The sequence below is a fragment of the Sapajus apella genome, unplaced genomic scaffold (genome assembly GCF_009761245.1).
Source record: "Sapajus apella isolate SASKATOON/1434 unplaced genomic scaffold, GSC_monkey_1.0 scaffold173, whole genome shotgun sequence".
Taxonomy (NCBI): Eukaryota; Metazoa; Chordata; class Mammalia; order Primates; family Cebidae; genus Sapajus; species Sapajus apella.
Genome location: NW_022437113.1, coordinates 312,174 through 328,031, shown reverse-complemented (window position 1 = coordinate 328,031; position 15,858 = coordinate 312,174). Strand labels below are relative to the sequence as shown.

The following is a 15,858-nucleotide window of genomic DNA, read 5'->3' as shown; positions in this document are numbered from 1 at the left end:
GCCAGCATCCCCAGGGGACAGAGTCACCCACTGGGCATGCCTGGGCTGGCCCATGGATGTGGGTGATGGAGCCAGGGCTAAGCAATGCCTTTTGTCCCCACTCCATCCCCAGTGACAGGAGAGTCCCCCCCAAGCCTCTCTAAAGAACTGACCAGCTCTCTGGCCGGGGTCGGTGACGTCAGCTTCGACTCCGACAGCCAGTTTCCCCTGGATGAACTCAAGATCGACCCCCTGACCCTCGACGGACTGCACATGCTCAACGACCCTGACATGGTTCTGGCCGACCCAGCCACCGAGGACACCTTCCGGATGGACCGCCTGTGAGCGGGCACGCCCGGCACCTGCCGCTCAGCTGTCCCGACGGCGCCTCCGCAGCCTGGGGACGGCCGCGCTCCGTCCCTCGCCAACGGCCGAGCTTGTGATTCTGAGCTTGCAATGCCGCCAAGCACCCCCGCCAGCCCGCCCCCGGTTGTCCACCTCCCGCGAAGCCCAATCGCGAGGCCGCGAGCTGGGCCGTCCACCCACCCGCCCGCCCGGGGCAGGGCTGGGATGGGAGGCCGTGAGCCCCCCGCCCCCACAGACCCTCCCTGCATCGGCTCCCTCGCCCCCAGCCCCGGGGCCTGAGCTGTCGTCCCCTGTGTGATGCAGGAAGTGTCGGCTCCTGGCGTGGCGGGCAGGCTCAGGGGAGGGGCGCGCATGGTCCGCCGGCGCTGTGGGCCGCGGTGCATTTTCCGACTGTTTGTCCAGCTCTCACTGCCTTCCTCAGTTCCTGGTCCCCCAACCCATCCGCCACCCCCAGCCCGTGGTCAGATAGAGAGTGAGCCCCACACGCCGCCCCAGGGAGGAGGCGCCAGAGCACGGGGCAGACGCAAAGTGAAATAAACACTATTTTGACGGCTGTCTTTTATATTTCTGAGCACACACAGAGCCCTGGCATCCACCGCGGCAGGCGCAAAGTGGACAGAGCACGCGGGGCGGCGGCCCCCCACGGCCCTCCTCGCCCTGTCTCTATTCCCTTCAAGCCCCGCCTCACCCAGGCAGGCCCTTGGATGGCTGCCTTTGCCGGGAAATGACCGGGAGGCCCATGAGGGCTCACAGGCGGAGGCAGGGTTGCCTCCTGGGGCTTTACAACCCTCCTGTCCTGGTCACCGGTCCTGTCACAGATGCTGTCAATTTAAGGTTCAGGGAGAGGTGGCCAGGTGAGTTTCATTGTGGTTCTTTTCTTTTTGGTTTCTATTTACATTTTGGTTGTAGATGAGTCGCCTAACCTTTTAAGGCAACACTTTCCTGAGAGCATGTTTTTATTCCAGAAATCCAACCTTACCTATTTTTTAAGCTGACTAGAATTGGAGGCCACATACCCCAGAGCAGCCCGCCACCCACCCGAGTCTAAGCAGCGTGTCTGGCTTTTGGGTTTCACCCCAGGTTATATCAAAACGAAAGGGCTAGTCGGGCAGGGACTTGGCAGGAGCTCAGGGTAGCCAGAGGCACCTCCGCCAGGGCCACATCCCCGACTTCCGCGAAGGGGCCTTGACTTTTATTGAGGGTCTCTTGAAGACCCAGCCCCGCCGGCCTCTCCCAGAGGTGCCTGCCAGTCCTTATATGTGTGTGTGAAGACCCCGTGACCAGCGGTGGCCGAGACCTCTCTGCTCCACGAGAGCTGGCAGGGAGCGAGGGTCCCCGAGATGAGTCCCATGGTCCTCCCTGAGAACCCGAGTGGGGCTGGCATTTGTCCCGTCCCCGCCAACCCTCTGGCTCCCAGCCACGCCCCCTCTTTCGGGCAGCGTGGTCTGCCGACTACCCCTTGGCAGCTCAGAGTCGTGGCAGGTGGACGTGGAGACACACAGTGTGTGTTTTAGTGGCAGGTTTCAGGAGCACCTCCGAAGCACCTGGGAGCCTCCTAGCCCCTCCATACCACGGGCCCTTTGAGGGAGGCGTCGGGGCTGGCTTTGTTTTCTGCTGTTCTTGGACTAGGAACTGCTGTTCCGATCCCCCCAAAACTGCATTGTGGCTCTCGATCGCCCCTGCCTGCCCAGCCAGCGCCTTCTGCTGGGTGCGTTTCTTTGTGGTGTGATGGCCGCCGCTTTCACCGGGGTCCTGGGCACCCTGGCCACTGTCCTCGGGAGCTGGGTTTGATCCTAGCGGCCATTGTCCCTCTCTTTCCCAGGCATCGCTGTTAGCATACGTGGAAGCGGCCGCTCAGAAGGCTCCCGGTCAGTTGCTCCCATTGCCGTCTCGTGCCGAGGTGCAGGGTGGGGGGACATGGTATCTGTCTGTCTGGGTCAAGACCCCTTTCTTTTACCACCACGGACGCTGGAGGCAGACAGCGGGGACTTTTTTTTTTTTTTTAAGAAAAACTATGTGTACATAGGAGAGTTTGATTACCATTAGACTTGTATGTGGGACTTTTAAAAAATGGCCTTAAAATTACAAGCAACCTGTCTGGATGCGGTTTCCAAAACAAGGCATTGAGGACCTCACCAGGAAACCTCATCAACCCTCATTCCCCGTCTGTCCAGCCTCCGGCCGGTGCCACTACTTATCCCCGGGTCTTTGGTATAGACAGGAGAGGAGGGGTCCCACCTCAGAGCGTCCCAGGCCCGGAGCCCATTTCCAGCATCCAGCATTCCAGGTGCACGGTGCCATTGTGCCAACGTGAAGACCTCGGTCCGTCACAGAGTTCTCTTCCAATGAGAACCTGGTGGACTGAGGTCTGAGCTTCCAGGGAAGGTGGGGCCCACTCGGGTCCCTGGGGCCCAGCCAGGAGCCAGCAGCCGGGCGTCCCTGCGTTCCAGAAGGGTTCACGCCCCTCTTGGACCTGGGCAGGCCCCCCGGGGTCTGCATCACAGCCTTTTGTGTGTGTGTACCTGTGGGTTTTTAAAAATATCACTACTACATACGCTTGAATTGCCAAGACTTTCTGAAACAAGACAGCTTAAGGGAATCAGCCTTTTGCTTTGTGATGTGAACATGCTGTGATTTGGCGAGCCGCTTCCTGAGGGACAGGCCCGCGTGAGGGGCTGTGGTGTGTACATAGACCCGCTGCCTGCGTCCTTGGTCAGGCTCCGATACTTGGTCCGCGATGGGTCAGAGAATGCTCCCCCACCCACCCACCCACCCACATGCTCCTGGCTTCTGCAGCCCCTGCTCTGTGCACACCGGTCCCCTAAGGTGACGTTCGGGCAGGGCTCTCCTGAAAGCATGATGTCCCCACCTGCCTGTTTCCCTCCGTCACTCCCCAGGGTGGCGAGCCTTGTAGGTAGAGGGTGGAACCCAGGTCAGCCTCTCTCTGAGTCCTCCAGGGAAGAGGGTTCTCTGCCCGCACCAGGGCCCTGCTTGTGGGTTTTCAGCTCTGGGGAGGAAGGTATTGGCATTGGTGTGTTTGGTCTGATTTCTTCAGGAGGCCAAGCTCCCGGGAGGACCCCTAGCCAGGAGGATCCCCCATGTCCATCCATCCCTCCTGTTGGGGCCTGGATGTCAGGCTTGGGGGCTGTGAGCTGGGACCTCGCCCTCGCCCGGTCACTTGGGACAGGAGCCTGCCAGAGGCCCATGGGTTGCTTCTATTTTATTTTTTTATTGATGAGATCTTGCTGTGTTGCCCAGACTGGTCTTGAACTCCTGGGCTCAAGCAATCCTCCCTCCTTGGCCTCCCAAAGTTCTGGGGCTACAGGTGTGAGCCGCTTCTGCCCAGCGTCCCAGGCCTGACCATCCTCGGCAGGACCCACCCCTAGAGGGGGCTCTGGCGCCCCCCTCAGGCAGGCCTTGAGCTGGTTTCTAACCAAACATCCTAACTCCAGCTGCCACCTGCTTCCTGAGGTTTCTGTATTTCCAAGGAGTCCCCTGACCAGGGATAGGCTGGCAGAATGAAGTCCAGCAGTATTAGGGGGTCCTCTGTCGCCTGGCCCTGAAAACAGCAGCTCTCATCACCTTCACTGGGTCCTGATGGAGCCATCTCAGAGGCCGAGGGGCCCACCATGAGGGGTGGGACACAGGGGTTCTCAGTGCAAGGGCCACAAACCGATGGCACAGAGGTGCTCCCGGGCCTGGCCTGTCACCTGCAGGTGGTGCTCCAGGACAGGGCATGCAGGCTGACAGCAGGGGCAAGACTGGGCCCCTCCCTCACCCTGGGAGGCCTGCCTGGGCTATCTGGACACCTGGGTCTCTTTCTACCCCCATTCACCATGGACCAGGGGCCTCCATTTCCTGGGGGGATCTTGTGGCATGTGATTTGGGGGTCCCCGGGATGTTCCCCAGCCAGCTCCACCTGAGCCAAATGTCCTGTTCTCCATGGCTCTTGGCCTTCCGGGGTCCTGACCAGGCAGGGGTCAGGTACCCCATACCCATCCATGTGGCACAGGTGTCCACCCACCCCCACTGGCCACAGACACCACTCTCCCCTTGGGAGCAGGAGGTGGAGTAAGCTGCACCTCGAGGCCTGGGGGCTGGGGAGGTCCTGAGGGCAGGGGTGCGGCAGGAGCCAGTGCCTCATGATCCAAGCCTCAGTTTCTCCCCTGTCACTTTCTCAGACTTGCAGGTCTCAGGCCCCAGGCTCCTCCTGAGCAGGATAGGGGGCAGGGCCTGGGCCTTGGAGTGGTGCTGGCTCTGACGATTCCAGAGGCTCTATCCACCTTCTGGGCTCCTGGCCAGCACCCCATCCAGGTGGCACGTGTTGGGGTTCGGGGGTGGCCCCCATCTTGAAGTGTTCTGGAATTTGGGGCCAATCCATGCCCAGCGTAGCCCAGCCATCAAGCACTTCTGACCTCCTGCCCACCAGGGACAAGAGGACTTAGCCATGGCCTTGGCCACCAGGCCTGGGGAGGGAGGGCTTTGGCAGGCAAGGTCTGCTGGCCCTGCTGTGCCCAAGTAGGAAACTGCCCCCAAGGGGCTGCGTGGCCCCACTGATATATGCAAACCCGCTGGTCCGAGCCCTTTTCCTGCCTGTGCCCCTCTGTGCCCAGGCTGGCTCTCCCCCAATCCCAGCATGTATACTTTGCCACGGATGTCCCGTGGGCCGTGATCGTGGGCGGCCACAGCGGGCGGGGGCAGGCGGCTCAGGGCACACTTGGCTGTCCCTGCCCCATCCTCTGGCGCGGCCGCTTTTGTCTTTGTACCTTTGCATCCTTTGTAATGAAACATAATAAAAATCCAACGTTTTCGTCACTGGCTCCTCCTCTTTTTCCCAAGCCCCTCCCTCCCTCAGGGATGACACGTGGGTGTGGCAGATACACCTGGCAGGTGCCTTGGCCCTTCCGAACTACACACACACAACCCAGACCAGGCAAGGGGAGGGATCCCCATATCTGGAGGCGACTGCAAACCCACCCCCCAGTGTCCTGGGGTGGACACTGTATCAGGGGTCTCAGCTCGCCCATGGCTGGCATCCAGGCCTGTGATCACGATGGCGGTGGGTCAAGGAGGCAGACTTGGGGGCCTCCCCAAATACCAAGCCACAGTTGGACCATCCCCGCCAGGCCACTGGCACTCGCCAGCAGCTGCAGCACTGAGGCCTTGGTTTGGGGTCCCCCGGCCCAACCCTCCCTCAGAGGCCTGTCCCTACTGTCTCCCTGCAGCAAAAACCACAGCGCCGCTCCCCGCACACACACTTTATTTTGTCCTCTCTGAGCCCTTCTTGCTTCCCCCTCAGGACAGCCACCCCTTGGGGCTGGGTGCAGAGCCCCATCAAGCCTCGGTGAGGGTGGCCGCCATCCCTCGGCGGGTCACCTCCCTGGTCCCTAGGCTCGCCGTAGCTGATGGGTCTCATAGTCCTCGGGGATGGTGTCTGCAGGAAGAAGGTGGGCGGGTGAGGGCTGGAAAGGCCGGCAGGGCCTGTGTGCAGACTCCCCGCCTGCACCCCGCTGGCCCTCGGCTCACCATTGCAGCGGTAACGCAGGTTGGCCCAAATGATGTTCTCCTGGGAGAAGCAGAAGACCCCCAGGCGGCCACCCCGCATGGTCGTGTCCAAGACCACGTTGCTGTCGGCCACCAGCTCAGGCCCCTCATAGAATCGCACCCTGAGGGTCAGAGACAGTGAGGGGTGGGGGCTGGGACCTGGGTCAGGCCCTTCCCTCTCAGAGCCTCAGTGGCCAACCCTGGAAGATGGGTACCCCCGACTGGGCTGCGCTCAGAGCAGGTGGGGCCTCTGCCCCCGGCCTCAGTTTCCCTGTTTGGTGGACATCAAGGGCTCTGCACACAGTTGGTGCTAAACAGAGCGTCTGGGCTTGCTAGCAGCATGTAATGGAGACTGAGGAACAAGCCAGGTGAGGCCCCATTTCTAGCCGGATACGCACTGTGTGCTGTGGCCTGCCCAGGGTCTTGCTCTGTCACCCAGGCTGGAGTGCAATGGCACGATCTCACCTCACTGCAACCTTCACCTCCCAGGTTCAAGCAATTCTCCTGTCTCAGCCTCCTGAGTAGCTGGGACTCCAGGCTAATTTTTTTGTATTTTTAGTAGAAACGAGGTTTCCCCATGTTAGCCAGGCTGTTCTCGAACTCCTGACCTCAGGTAATCCACCTGCCTCTGTCTCCCATACTGCTGGAATTATAGGCATGAGCCACTGTGCCTGACCTGATTTTTTTTTTTTTTGTAGAGACAGGGTCTTAACTATGTTACCCAGGCTGGCCTTGAACTCCTGCACTCAAGTGATCCTCCCACCTTGGCCTTCCAAAGTAACAGGGTTGCAGGTGTGAGCCACCACACCTGGACCAGCATAAGTTCATTCTAACTGCCCCGTATCCTTCCTATTGTACAGATTAGGGGACCAGGGTCACACAGCCCCCGCCTGGCCAGAGGACTTCCACCTGGGCCTACATGTCCCCGGCCCAGCCCACTGCAGAGGGTGGAGTTCCCACCTGATGTAGCCCACTTGGGGCCGGTGCTGCAGGAACCAGCGATAGGACATCTTGTCCTTCCAGCCCACATTTCGTGGGTCCTTCCACAGCAGCCGCACCTGGGACTCTGTGTCTCCTGTATGCCACAGTGCGTTCCGCAGCTGTTCCCCAGGGCCCGTGGAAGACTTCACAGCCTGCCAGTGCCCAGGAAAGGGGATCAGAGACCTTGTGGGCCACTGGAGCCCCCCTAGAAACCTTCCTGGAGAGACAGTGGGGAGCAGCAGGTGGTAGGCAACCAGGGGAGATCTGGATAAGAGACCCACAAGGAAGCCTTCTTCAGGGGCCAAATGGGAGCTTGTGGCTAGGTCACGGAGGGCAGCAGTGGTCTGCATGTTCATGAGAGGATTCGGGAGTCTGTATGTGCAGGTTCAGGGTCTGGAAGGACTGGGGACTCTGCAGAAGGACTTGAAGACTAAGGAAAAGTTCAGGATGAGGCTGGGCGCGGTGGCTCATGCCTGTAACCCCCGCACTTTGGGAGGCCGAAGCAGGCGGATCATGAGGTCAGGAGTTCAAGGCCAGCCTAACCAACATGATGAAACCCCGTCTCTATTAAAAATACAAAAATTAGCCGGGCGTGGTGGTGTGCATCTGTAATCCCAGCTACTCAGGAGGCTGAGGCAGGAGAATCGCTTTAACCCAGGAGGTGGAGGTTGCAGTAAGCTGAGACCATGTCACTGCATTCCAGCCTGGGCAACAGAGTGAGACTCCATCTCAAAAAAAAAAAAAAAAAATCGTTCAGGGCTCTGCGAGAGGGTGTAGGGTCCATAGGAAGACTGAGGGACCCTGGGAGTGTTCAAGGGCTTGTGCAAGGAACTGGGAGGATTTGGGGACTGCGGGAGCCCAGAGAAGAGCTGGAAGCGCTCTAAGGTCCATAGTATGAGGTCGGGAGGTTAGGAGGCTATAAGGATTGTAAAGGGGTGTGGGGAGGATCATGGGAGGGCATGAAGACCACGGAGGTCAGGCAGGACCCTGGCACCTTGAGCTGGATGCCCGGCTCAGCCACGGCGCGGAAGGGGTTCGCCTGCCAGTACGTCTGCTCCATCTGCTTCCACATGACCACATAGAAGCTGGAGCTGTCTTGGTAGCCAAAGATGAAGCCCGCGTAATCGTCATCCGTGACAGTGTTCACGTGGAACGTGCCCTCGAAGTCCACGCCATTGAAGGCAGTATAACCTAGGAATGAGAGAGAGCAGTGGCCTTTCCGAACGCCAGCCCCAGCCCCCGGGATCTGGCACCTAGAGTCTGAACCTGCCTCCTGAGCCCAGCTCTCCCTGCAGACTCTCCCCATCCCCACTCGGGGGGCCCAGACTCGGCCACGCCCCCATCTACGCTTGGCCACGCCCCTCCAGAGTCCAGACCCACTCGGCCACGCCCATCCTCCGCCCGGGGGGGAGGGGGCTCTGGCCCCGCCGTTCCTGGACCCTGGCCCGCCCCCCTTTGCCCCGCCCATCCTGAGACTCGGCCCGCTCCCTCCAGCCTCGCTCTTTCTTGACCCGGGCCCGCCCCTCCTCTGGCCCCACCCATCCTCAGTCCGGGCCCGCCCCTCCTCTGAGCCCGCTCCCTGAAGGGTTGCGCTGCTCCCCGCTTCTCACCCACAGCCAGGCCTGGGTCGCTGTTCATTGTCTGCACGATCTCCCTTCCCTGATGGGGTCAAAGGAAGGAGGGCCTCAGGCTATTTGTGGCAGCCCTAGGCACCCCGTCCTCGGCATAGGCCTCGCTGTGGGGGTTCTGGGCTCCCCTCAGCCCCCACTTGGACTCCGCTCCCACCTGGTTGAGCACCACCCAGTTGGGGTCAATCTGCGCGTCACCCTCCGGGTCCAGCACGACTGTCTGGTAGGCCCGGAAGTCGGTGAGGGTGACCTCAGCGTTCTCCGGACACACGTCGATCTTGTCTACCACCTTATCTGCATCAAAGTCGCCCTGGCACGCGTCGCCCACGCCGTCCCCTGGGAGGTGGGAGACCCCCCCCTCGTGGGCTCGGGTCAGGCCCCGCCCGCCCTAGCCCCGCCGCAGGAGCCCCCACGGGCCCCGCCCCCGCCGCAGGCCCCGCCCCGCCGCAGGCCCCGCCCCGCCGCAGGCCCCGCCCCCGCCGTACTGTCCGAGTCCTCCTGGCCGGGGTTGGGCACCAGGCGGCAGTTGTCTCGACTGTCAGGGACTCTGTCGTTGTCGTCGTCGTCGTCGCAGGCGTCACCCTGGCCGTCGTGGTCCGAGTCTTCCTGGGCGCTGTTAGGCACTGTGGGACAGTTGTCCCTCGAGTCCTGATGTCCGTCTCCGTCCCTAGAGTGGATAGGTGGGATCGAGAGACAGTGAGCTCTCCAGAGCGTTTTGTCAAGGGCTCCCTAACGCCCACCCCAGGCGGCCTCCTTACTGGTCTTGATCGCTGTCACAAGCATCTCCCACAAAGTCGTGGTCCACATCCCCCTGCGGGGGGAGCAGCATGCGAGGATCCACAATCAGAGGAAATCAGAAAGCCTCCCACCCACCCCAGCCGCACACCGAAGGTCCTCCTGACCCCAAGGAAACCCCAACCCCAGGCTGCTCAGACTGGGAGGTCATTTCTCTAGCAGTGTGAAATGCTCTAAGTTGGGCTGTGGTCTGGGAAGCTCACCCGGGGGGCTCACCCAGCTGGGGCCTGGCCTGCCCTCACCTGGTCCGGGTTGCTCTTCTGGGGGCAGTTGTCACAGGCATCCCCTACACCATCTCCATCACTGTCCTTCTGGTCTGAGTTGGGTACCCTGGGGCAGTTGTCAGCCTGGTTGCGGATCCCTGTGGGAACCCACGGGACGAGAGCCCCAAGATTGGGACCAGGCCAGGATGACTTCATTAGGGTGGGGCCAGCCCTGAGTGGCCTGGGACAGAGCCCCAGCTTCATGGAAACTTTTTTTTTTTTTTTTTTTGAGACGGTTTCGCTCTTGTCACCCAGGCTGAAGTGCAGTGGCCTGATCTTGACTCACTGCAACCACCACCTCCCAGGTTCAAGTGATTCTCCTGTCTCAGCCTCCTGAGTAGCTGGGATTCCAGGCACGCGCCACCACGCCTGGCTAATTTTTGTATTTTTAGTAGAGACTGGGTTTCGCCATGTTGGCCAGGCTGGTCTCGAACTCCTGACCTCGTAATATGCCCACCTTGGCCTCCCAAAGTGCAGGGATTACAGGCATGAGCCACTGCGCCAGGCCCACGGGAACTTTAACAATGGATGGGCCCATCCGAGGGAAGGCCAGTGAGGTGGACCGGCCCTCACTCCCGGGGTGGTTCAGCTGGGTGCCCATGTGTGCCACCCTGAGCCCCTATGTACCTATCTGTAAAATTGTTAACTCCCAGGTCCTAAACCCCAGGCTCGCATCTCTATCCTCTTACTTCCTGCCTGCTGCATTTGACCACCTTCCCTTCCAAACGTTCCTGCCTTTTCCCCAGCCTCGCAGCCCGGCTTCTTGCATTTTTTCTGCGGCCCCAGCACGGTCTGTGGTCCAGGGCGCCCTAGTCCAGCTCACTCTATGCGGCTTCCAAAACCAGCCAAGCCCGGTCCCGGAGCCGAACCCCGCCCTTCGGTGCCCGCCGCCTCTCCTCGCCCCCAGCCCCCATCGAGCTCACGGTCGCCGTCGACGTCGTCGTCGCACGCATCGCCCCGGCCGTCCCGGTCTGTGTCCTTCTGGTCGTCATTCTTCTGGGACCGGCAGTTGTCGCACGCATCGCCCCACTTGTCCTCGTCCGCGTTGCGCTGATCTGGGTTCCGCACCAGCGGGCAGTTGTCCTGGGTGACAGGGTGGGATTAGGTCGGGAAGGGCAAAGGTCACACTCCTCAGATTCCCAAATCTCCGTGGTCCTGTCTCCTCTGCAAGGAACCCCTCGCCCCTCCTAGACCACTGAAGCCACACCCCTCATCCAAGCCACGCCCCACCCACTCCCCTAGGCCCCGCCCACAGCTCTGCCTTTTCATTGGGGACCCCGTCCCCGTCGGCGTCCGGGTCGCAGGCGTCTCCGATGCCATCGCGGTCCGCATCCTCCTGCCCTGAGTTGGGCACCGTCACGCAGTTGTCCTGGGGGCGGGCACAGCAGGTGCGAGGGGCGTGGTCATGAGTCCCGCCCTCCCCACCCGGCCCCGCCCCGCCGGGCCCCGCCCCGCCCCGCCCGGACCCACCTTACGGCACTGTCGCTCTGAGCAGCGCAGCCTCTCGTCCGGGAAGCCGTCCAAGTCAGTGTCGCGGCCACAGAGGATCCCGTTGCCTGCCCAGCCGACGGCACACTGCGAGAGACAGTAAGTGGGTGCCCCGGCGTGGCCGCCCCCCAAGCCCGCCTCGCGCCCGGCCCGCCCGCACTCACCACGCACGACCGCGAGCCGTCGCGCTCCAGGACGCAGTCTGCATGCTCGTGGCACTCGCTGGGAGAGCCGTCGGGGCAGAAGCGCTGCGCGCGCCGCTGGCAGCCGGACGCCTGGTCGCCCACGAAGCCGGGCTGGCACGGGCCGCACTGGAAGGAGCCCTGCGCCCGAGCCGCTGGAGGTCAGCGCAGGCCGCCCGCCCCCCGCCCCACCTCCCGCGACCCGTCCTTCCTCCCCGGCGGGCCTTACCCGGGTGTTGATGCACACGGAGTTGGGGACGCAGTTGTGTTGTCCGGTCTCACACTCGTTGATGTCCGTGCAAACCTAGGGGAGGGGGATCTCAGAGGCCACCACCCCACGCAGACACCCCGGACCTCCCACCTGGTCCACGCTTCCTCCACATCCTGCCTTCTCCCCTCCATCCTGCCCCCAACCGATCAGCCCTGGCGCAGCGGACCCTCCTCTCCCTGTCCCTCCCGCTGATAGGAGGCTGGAAAAAGTGCGTGAGGCTGGAAGAGGCGTTTACTAGTAAACAAAAGGGACTCCCCCTTCCCTTCTGCTGCAGAAATGGGGCCCCCACACCCCTCACCTGCTTGTTGGCCTTGGCGAAGGCCAGCCCCACGCCCTCGTGGGTGGGGCCGCTGTACCCCGGCGGGCAAGCCTCGCAGCGGAATCCCGGGCTGGTGTTGATACAGCGGACGCGGGGGAAGCATGGGTGGGCGTTGCACTGGGGGAGGAGGGACCACGGAGGGTCAGGGAGCTTCGAGCTGGGCCCTGGGGGGCCACACCTCGGAGTATCTCGGATTTGGAAAGTTCAAGGGCCATCAGCCAGCGCTTGGTGCTGTGCGCCACGCGAGATGGAAGCAATTGTCGCAGGGGTCAGATGCGACTTTGTCTTGATGACGGCAAGGGCGCAACCGGGAGAGGAGAGGAGGGCGCCTCCAGGGGCTGTTCCCTCATGGGCGAGGGGAGGAAGGATGAGGGCGCGCATCCCCAGCACAGGGGGGCAGGGGTCGTCTGGGCGTGCGTGCCCGGCGGTGGCGGGGTGGTCCGGGCGTGCGTTCCCGGGCCATGGAAGGGTCGTTGGGACTGGCGACCCCCTGCGGCGAGGAGGGCAGCTGGGTCGGACCACCCACGGCGGTGTGGGAGTCGTCGGGGCGGGTGTCACTAGCTATGGAGGGGGTCGTGGGGGCTGGCGTCCCGGGTGGTAACGTGGATGGTCCTCGGGGTGGGCGTCCCCCCGCAGTAGGGAGATCCTCCGGCCGTGCGCCCCCGGAGGTGAGAGGGTCGTCGGGGCGAGAACCCCGAGTGGAGCAAGGGGTCTCCGGGACGGCGAGAGATTGGGGGCGGTAGAAGGGGTCGTCAGGGCGGTGGGGTGTCGGGGCCGGCGCACCTCGTTGATGTCGGTGCAGTGCGAGCCGTTGCCGGTGAAGCCCGCGGGGCAGGGGCCGCAGCGCGCGCCGCTCTCGGTCTGGATGCAGGCCACACCGGGGAAGCAGAAGCCAGGAGCGCAGCTGAGCAGGGGCCGCACGCTCGGGGGACCGGTGAGCACGGACTGCTGCATCCCTTGGGGGGACGTGGCGGGGCTGGTCATGACCACGCCCCATGGCTGGAAGTACTCCCCCTACCCCCAGCCCCCGCCCCGAGGGCGGGTCGAAATCCGGTGCTCTCTGCGATCCCTCCCCGGCGGGGCTGCGCGCTCTGCTTGCACTCTCTCCCCGGTCTCTCTCTGAGCCTCTGTTGCTCTTTCCTGCCCCGTGGCGTCTCTCACTTCCCCAAAACTCTCGCACCGCCTGTGTCTCTTTTTGCCTCTGTTCCTCCCCTCCTCATTCCCGTTCGTCTCCCTCCACCTCTCCGTCAGCCTCCATCTCCTTCCGTCTCTTTTCCTCCCCAGCTTTCCCTCCCTCTCTGTCTGTCTCTGTGTCTCTGTCTCCCCGTCTTTTCTCTCTCCCGCCCGCCCCGCCCTCGCTCACCGCACGCGTCACACTCCATCACCGTGTTTTTCAGGAACGTGATCTCCCTGACCTGCAGGGGTGGGGTGGAATCAGCGGGGTCCCAACCGCTCCTGGTCCCTCGGATCTCCCCTCTCTCTGCCCCGGATTCTCTTTCCACCGCCTCTTTTTGCCAGGACTCCCTACCCGCGGACCCCCTTCCCTCCCCAGCTCCCCTCTGCCCTCCGGTGACTTCCTCTCCCCTGGATGGGAACCCAGACCCCCTTCCGCTCCCCCGCACCCGGCCCCGGCCCCGCACCTGCTGCCGCAGCAGCTCTCGCACGTCCTGCAGCGCCGCGTTGGTTTCCCGCAGTTCCCGCAGCATCTGTGGGCCCAAGTCTGAGCCTGCGGCGACAGGGGACCTATGAGGCGTCATGGGGCAGGGGAACCCCACCACCAACTCCCACCGCCGCAGCGGACCCGGACAGTGGACCCGACGCCCCACTCCGCTCGTCCAGCCTCGGTCCCGCCACCTGCATTCTGTGCCCTGCACGTCCCCCGCGAACAGTCCGTGAGCCCCCAAACAGCCTGGACCCCGGACCTCTCACGGGTCCTGCAGTCCGTTTGGGGTGGTGGGCACGGTGCAGGTGCTAACGCGGCTTACCCGAAGGGATCTGGCCCTGGCCAGACACGCCGAGGGCAGCCATGGTGAACAGAAGAACGCAGGCTGTGGCGGGGGCCATGGCGGTGGCGGGGCGCTGTCTACCGCCCACGAGGCCCGCGGGGCCTATTTATCCCCAAGGCGAGGCCGGCCCCAGGGACGGCCCACCGCAGCCCTGCCCAGCGTCCAGCCTCAAGGTAAACAGATGGCGCTGGTCTCGCGTTCAAGGCCCCGCCCAGAATGCCCTGTGTAGTCACCCGCGGCCGAATCTGACATAGTGGGGAAACTGAGTCCCGGGATCTGTGGAGAGAACTGGTGGGGCAGGGAGTCAGGGGGTACCTCCCCCACTTTCATTCACTTTTTTTTTTTTTTTTTTTGAGACAGGGTGTGGCTATATCGCATCCTCTTGCCTCAGTCTCTCAAGTAGCTGGGACTACAGGCTGCACCATCATGCCCAGCCAATTTTTTTAAATTTTTATTTTTAGAGCTAGAGACTGGGTCTGGCTATGTCGTGCTGGCTGGTCTGGAACTCCTGGCCTCAAGCGATCCTCCACGAACTGGGATTACAGGCTACAGCTGTAGCATTCAGCTCATTCATTTATTGATTGATCTAGTGCTTGCTGTATGCCAAGCCTGGGTTCCAGTTCCAAACAAGTCAGGCTCTGTGGCCACGCCCTCAGCTCACACGTGGGGAAACAGAGTCACCAGTGTCTGAAAGAATAGGCCCACCCACTTTGGGTCAGACTCACTGGCCCTCCACTCCCTCCTGACATGCTTCAAAACTGGGTAAATTGCTGAGCTCCATGGCTCACGCCTGTAATCCCAGCACTTTGGGAGGCCGAGGCGGGTGGATCACCTGAGGTCAGGAGTTCGAGACCAGCCTGGCCAACATGGTGAAACCCCGTCTCTACTAAAAATATAAAAATTAGCCGGGCGCGGTGGCTCAAGCCTGTAATCCCAGCACTTTGGGAGGCCGAGGCGGGTGGATCACGAGGTCAAGAGATCAAGACCATCCTGGTCAACACAGTGAAACCCTGTCTCTACTAAAACTACAAAAAATTAGCTGGGCATGGTGGTGCGTGCCTATAATCCCAGCTACTCAGGAGGCTGAGGCAGGAGAATTGCCTGAACCCAGGAGGCGGAGGTTGCGGTGAGCCGAGATCGCGCCATTGCACTCCAGCCTGGGTAACAAGAGCGAAACTCCGTCTCAAAAAAAAAAAAAAAAAAAAAAAATTAGCCGGGCGTGGTGGCCCAGTTATAATTCCAGCTACTCAGGAGGCTGAGGCAGAGAATCGCTTGAACCTGGGAGGTGGAGGTTGCAGTGAGCTGAGATCACTGCATTCCAGCCTGTGTGACAGAGCCAGACTCTGTCCCCCACCAAGAAAAACAACCGGATAAATTATTTCTGTGCCTCAGTTTCCTCCCCTGCACAATGGAGGTAATAAATTAAAAATTATTAATTAATGATGATGATGATGAATGGAAAATGGGGGGCCAGGTGAGACCAGGGACTCTCAAATTTCCTGCCTCGGTCCAAGGAGGCTTGCTTCTGGCCCCCACACTGGAGGGCTGCAATGACTCCCCACCGACCCAGCTCATTGCTGGTGGTCCCCCCTCCCCGTGGTCCCTCAGCTGGTGGGAGAGAGGCAGTGCACAGGATCTATCCAAGGGGACTGCCCACTTAGTTTTCCAATCTGTGCAATAGCGTGTGAGGCCCTCATCTGGAGGGGAGCAAGTTAAAGGCCTCTAGCAAGGGGAGGTCCGAGGGTGGGGGCCGGGGCTGCTGTTTGTCCAGGCTGGGCCATACCTTCCAAAGTGCGCTCCAGCTGCTGGAACAGCCTGTCATAAAAATAAAAGTGACCGCTCACTGGCCAGCCACGCTCTGGATCTACAAAACACCTTGGCCTCCTGGAGTCAGTTAACCCTCCCCACTCCCACCTCCCAGTACTCACAGCCTCTATTCTATAGACAGGGAAACTGAGGCCCAGAGAGGAGAAGTGACTAAGACTGCTGCCTGAGGGCTGAGTGAAGCTAGACTCAGAGCCAGACCTGTTATCTCA

The 15,858-nt window shown here is 61.8% G+C and overlaps 2 protein-coding genes across 7 annotated transcripts in view; one reads left to right on the top strand and one right to left on the bottom strand.

The window, feature by feature from the left end:
• Positions 1–5,160, top strand: part of CRTC1 (CREB regulated transcription coactivator 1) — a 102,330-nt gene extending 97,170 nt beyond the window's left edge. For all 6 annotated transcript variants that reach the window (XM_032267895.1, XM_032267893.1, XM_032267894.1 and 3 more), the window contains one exon: positions 113–5,160. In XM_032267895.1, coding sequence (XP_032123786.1) covers positions 113–324 — 212 coding nt within the window. In that variant the 3' untranslated portion in view covers positions 325–5,160. The remainder of the gene's footprint in view (positions 1–112) is intronic.
• Positions 5,161–5,588: 428 nt separating this feature from the next.
• On the bottom strand, positions 5,589–13,913 carry COMP (cartilage oligomeric matrix protein). Its single transcript, XM_032267845.1, has 19 exons — positions 13,802–13,913; positions 13,457–13,542; positions 13,180–13,231; positions 12,600–12,772; positions 11,796–11,933; positions 11,456–11,530; positions 11,209–11,367; positions 11,027–11,131; positions 10,818–10,925; positions 10,480–10,639; positions 9,536–9,654; positions 9,257–9,309; positions 8,984–9,165; positions 8,656–8,834; positions 8,481–8,529; positions 7,865–8,061; positions 6,850–7,022; positions 5,872–6,011; positions 5,589–5,779 (listed from the first exon to the last, which is right to left on the bottom strand). The coding sequence occupies exons 1-19, from the start codon at positions 13,878–13,880 to the stop codon at positions 5,733–5,735; spliced, it is 2,274 nt and encodes a 757-aa protein (XP_032123736.1). The 5' UTR covers positions 13,881–13,913; the 3' UTR covers positions 5,589–5,732.
• Positions 13,914–15,858: the final 1,945 nt, after the last annotated feature.

Coding starts and splice junctions, on each gene's coding strand:
- COMP (XM_032267845.1), bottom strand. CDS start 13,880: ATGGCCCCCGCCACAGCCTGCGTTCTTCTGTTCACCATGGCTGCCCTC. Junction 11,132..11,208: donor ACGGCTCGCGGTCGTGCGTG/GTGAGTGCGGGC, acceptor TGTCTCTCGCAG/TGTGCCGTCGGCTGGGCAGG. Junction 8,835..8,983: donor CGGCCAGGAGGACTCGGACA/GTACGGCGGGGG, acceptor CCCACCTCCCAG/GGGACGGCGTGGGCGACGCG.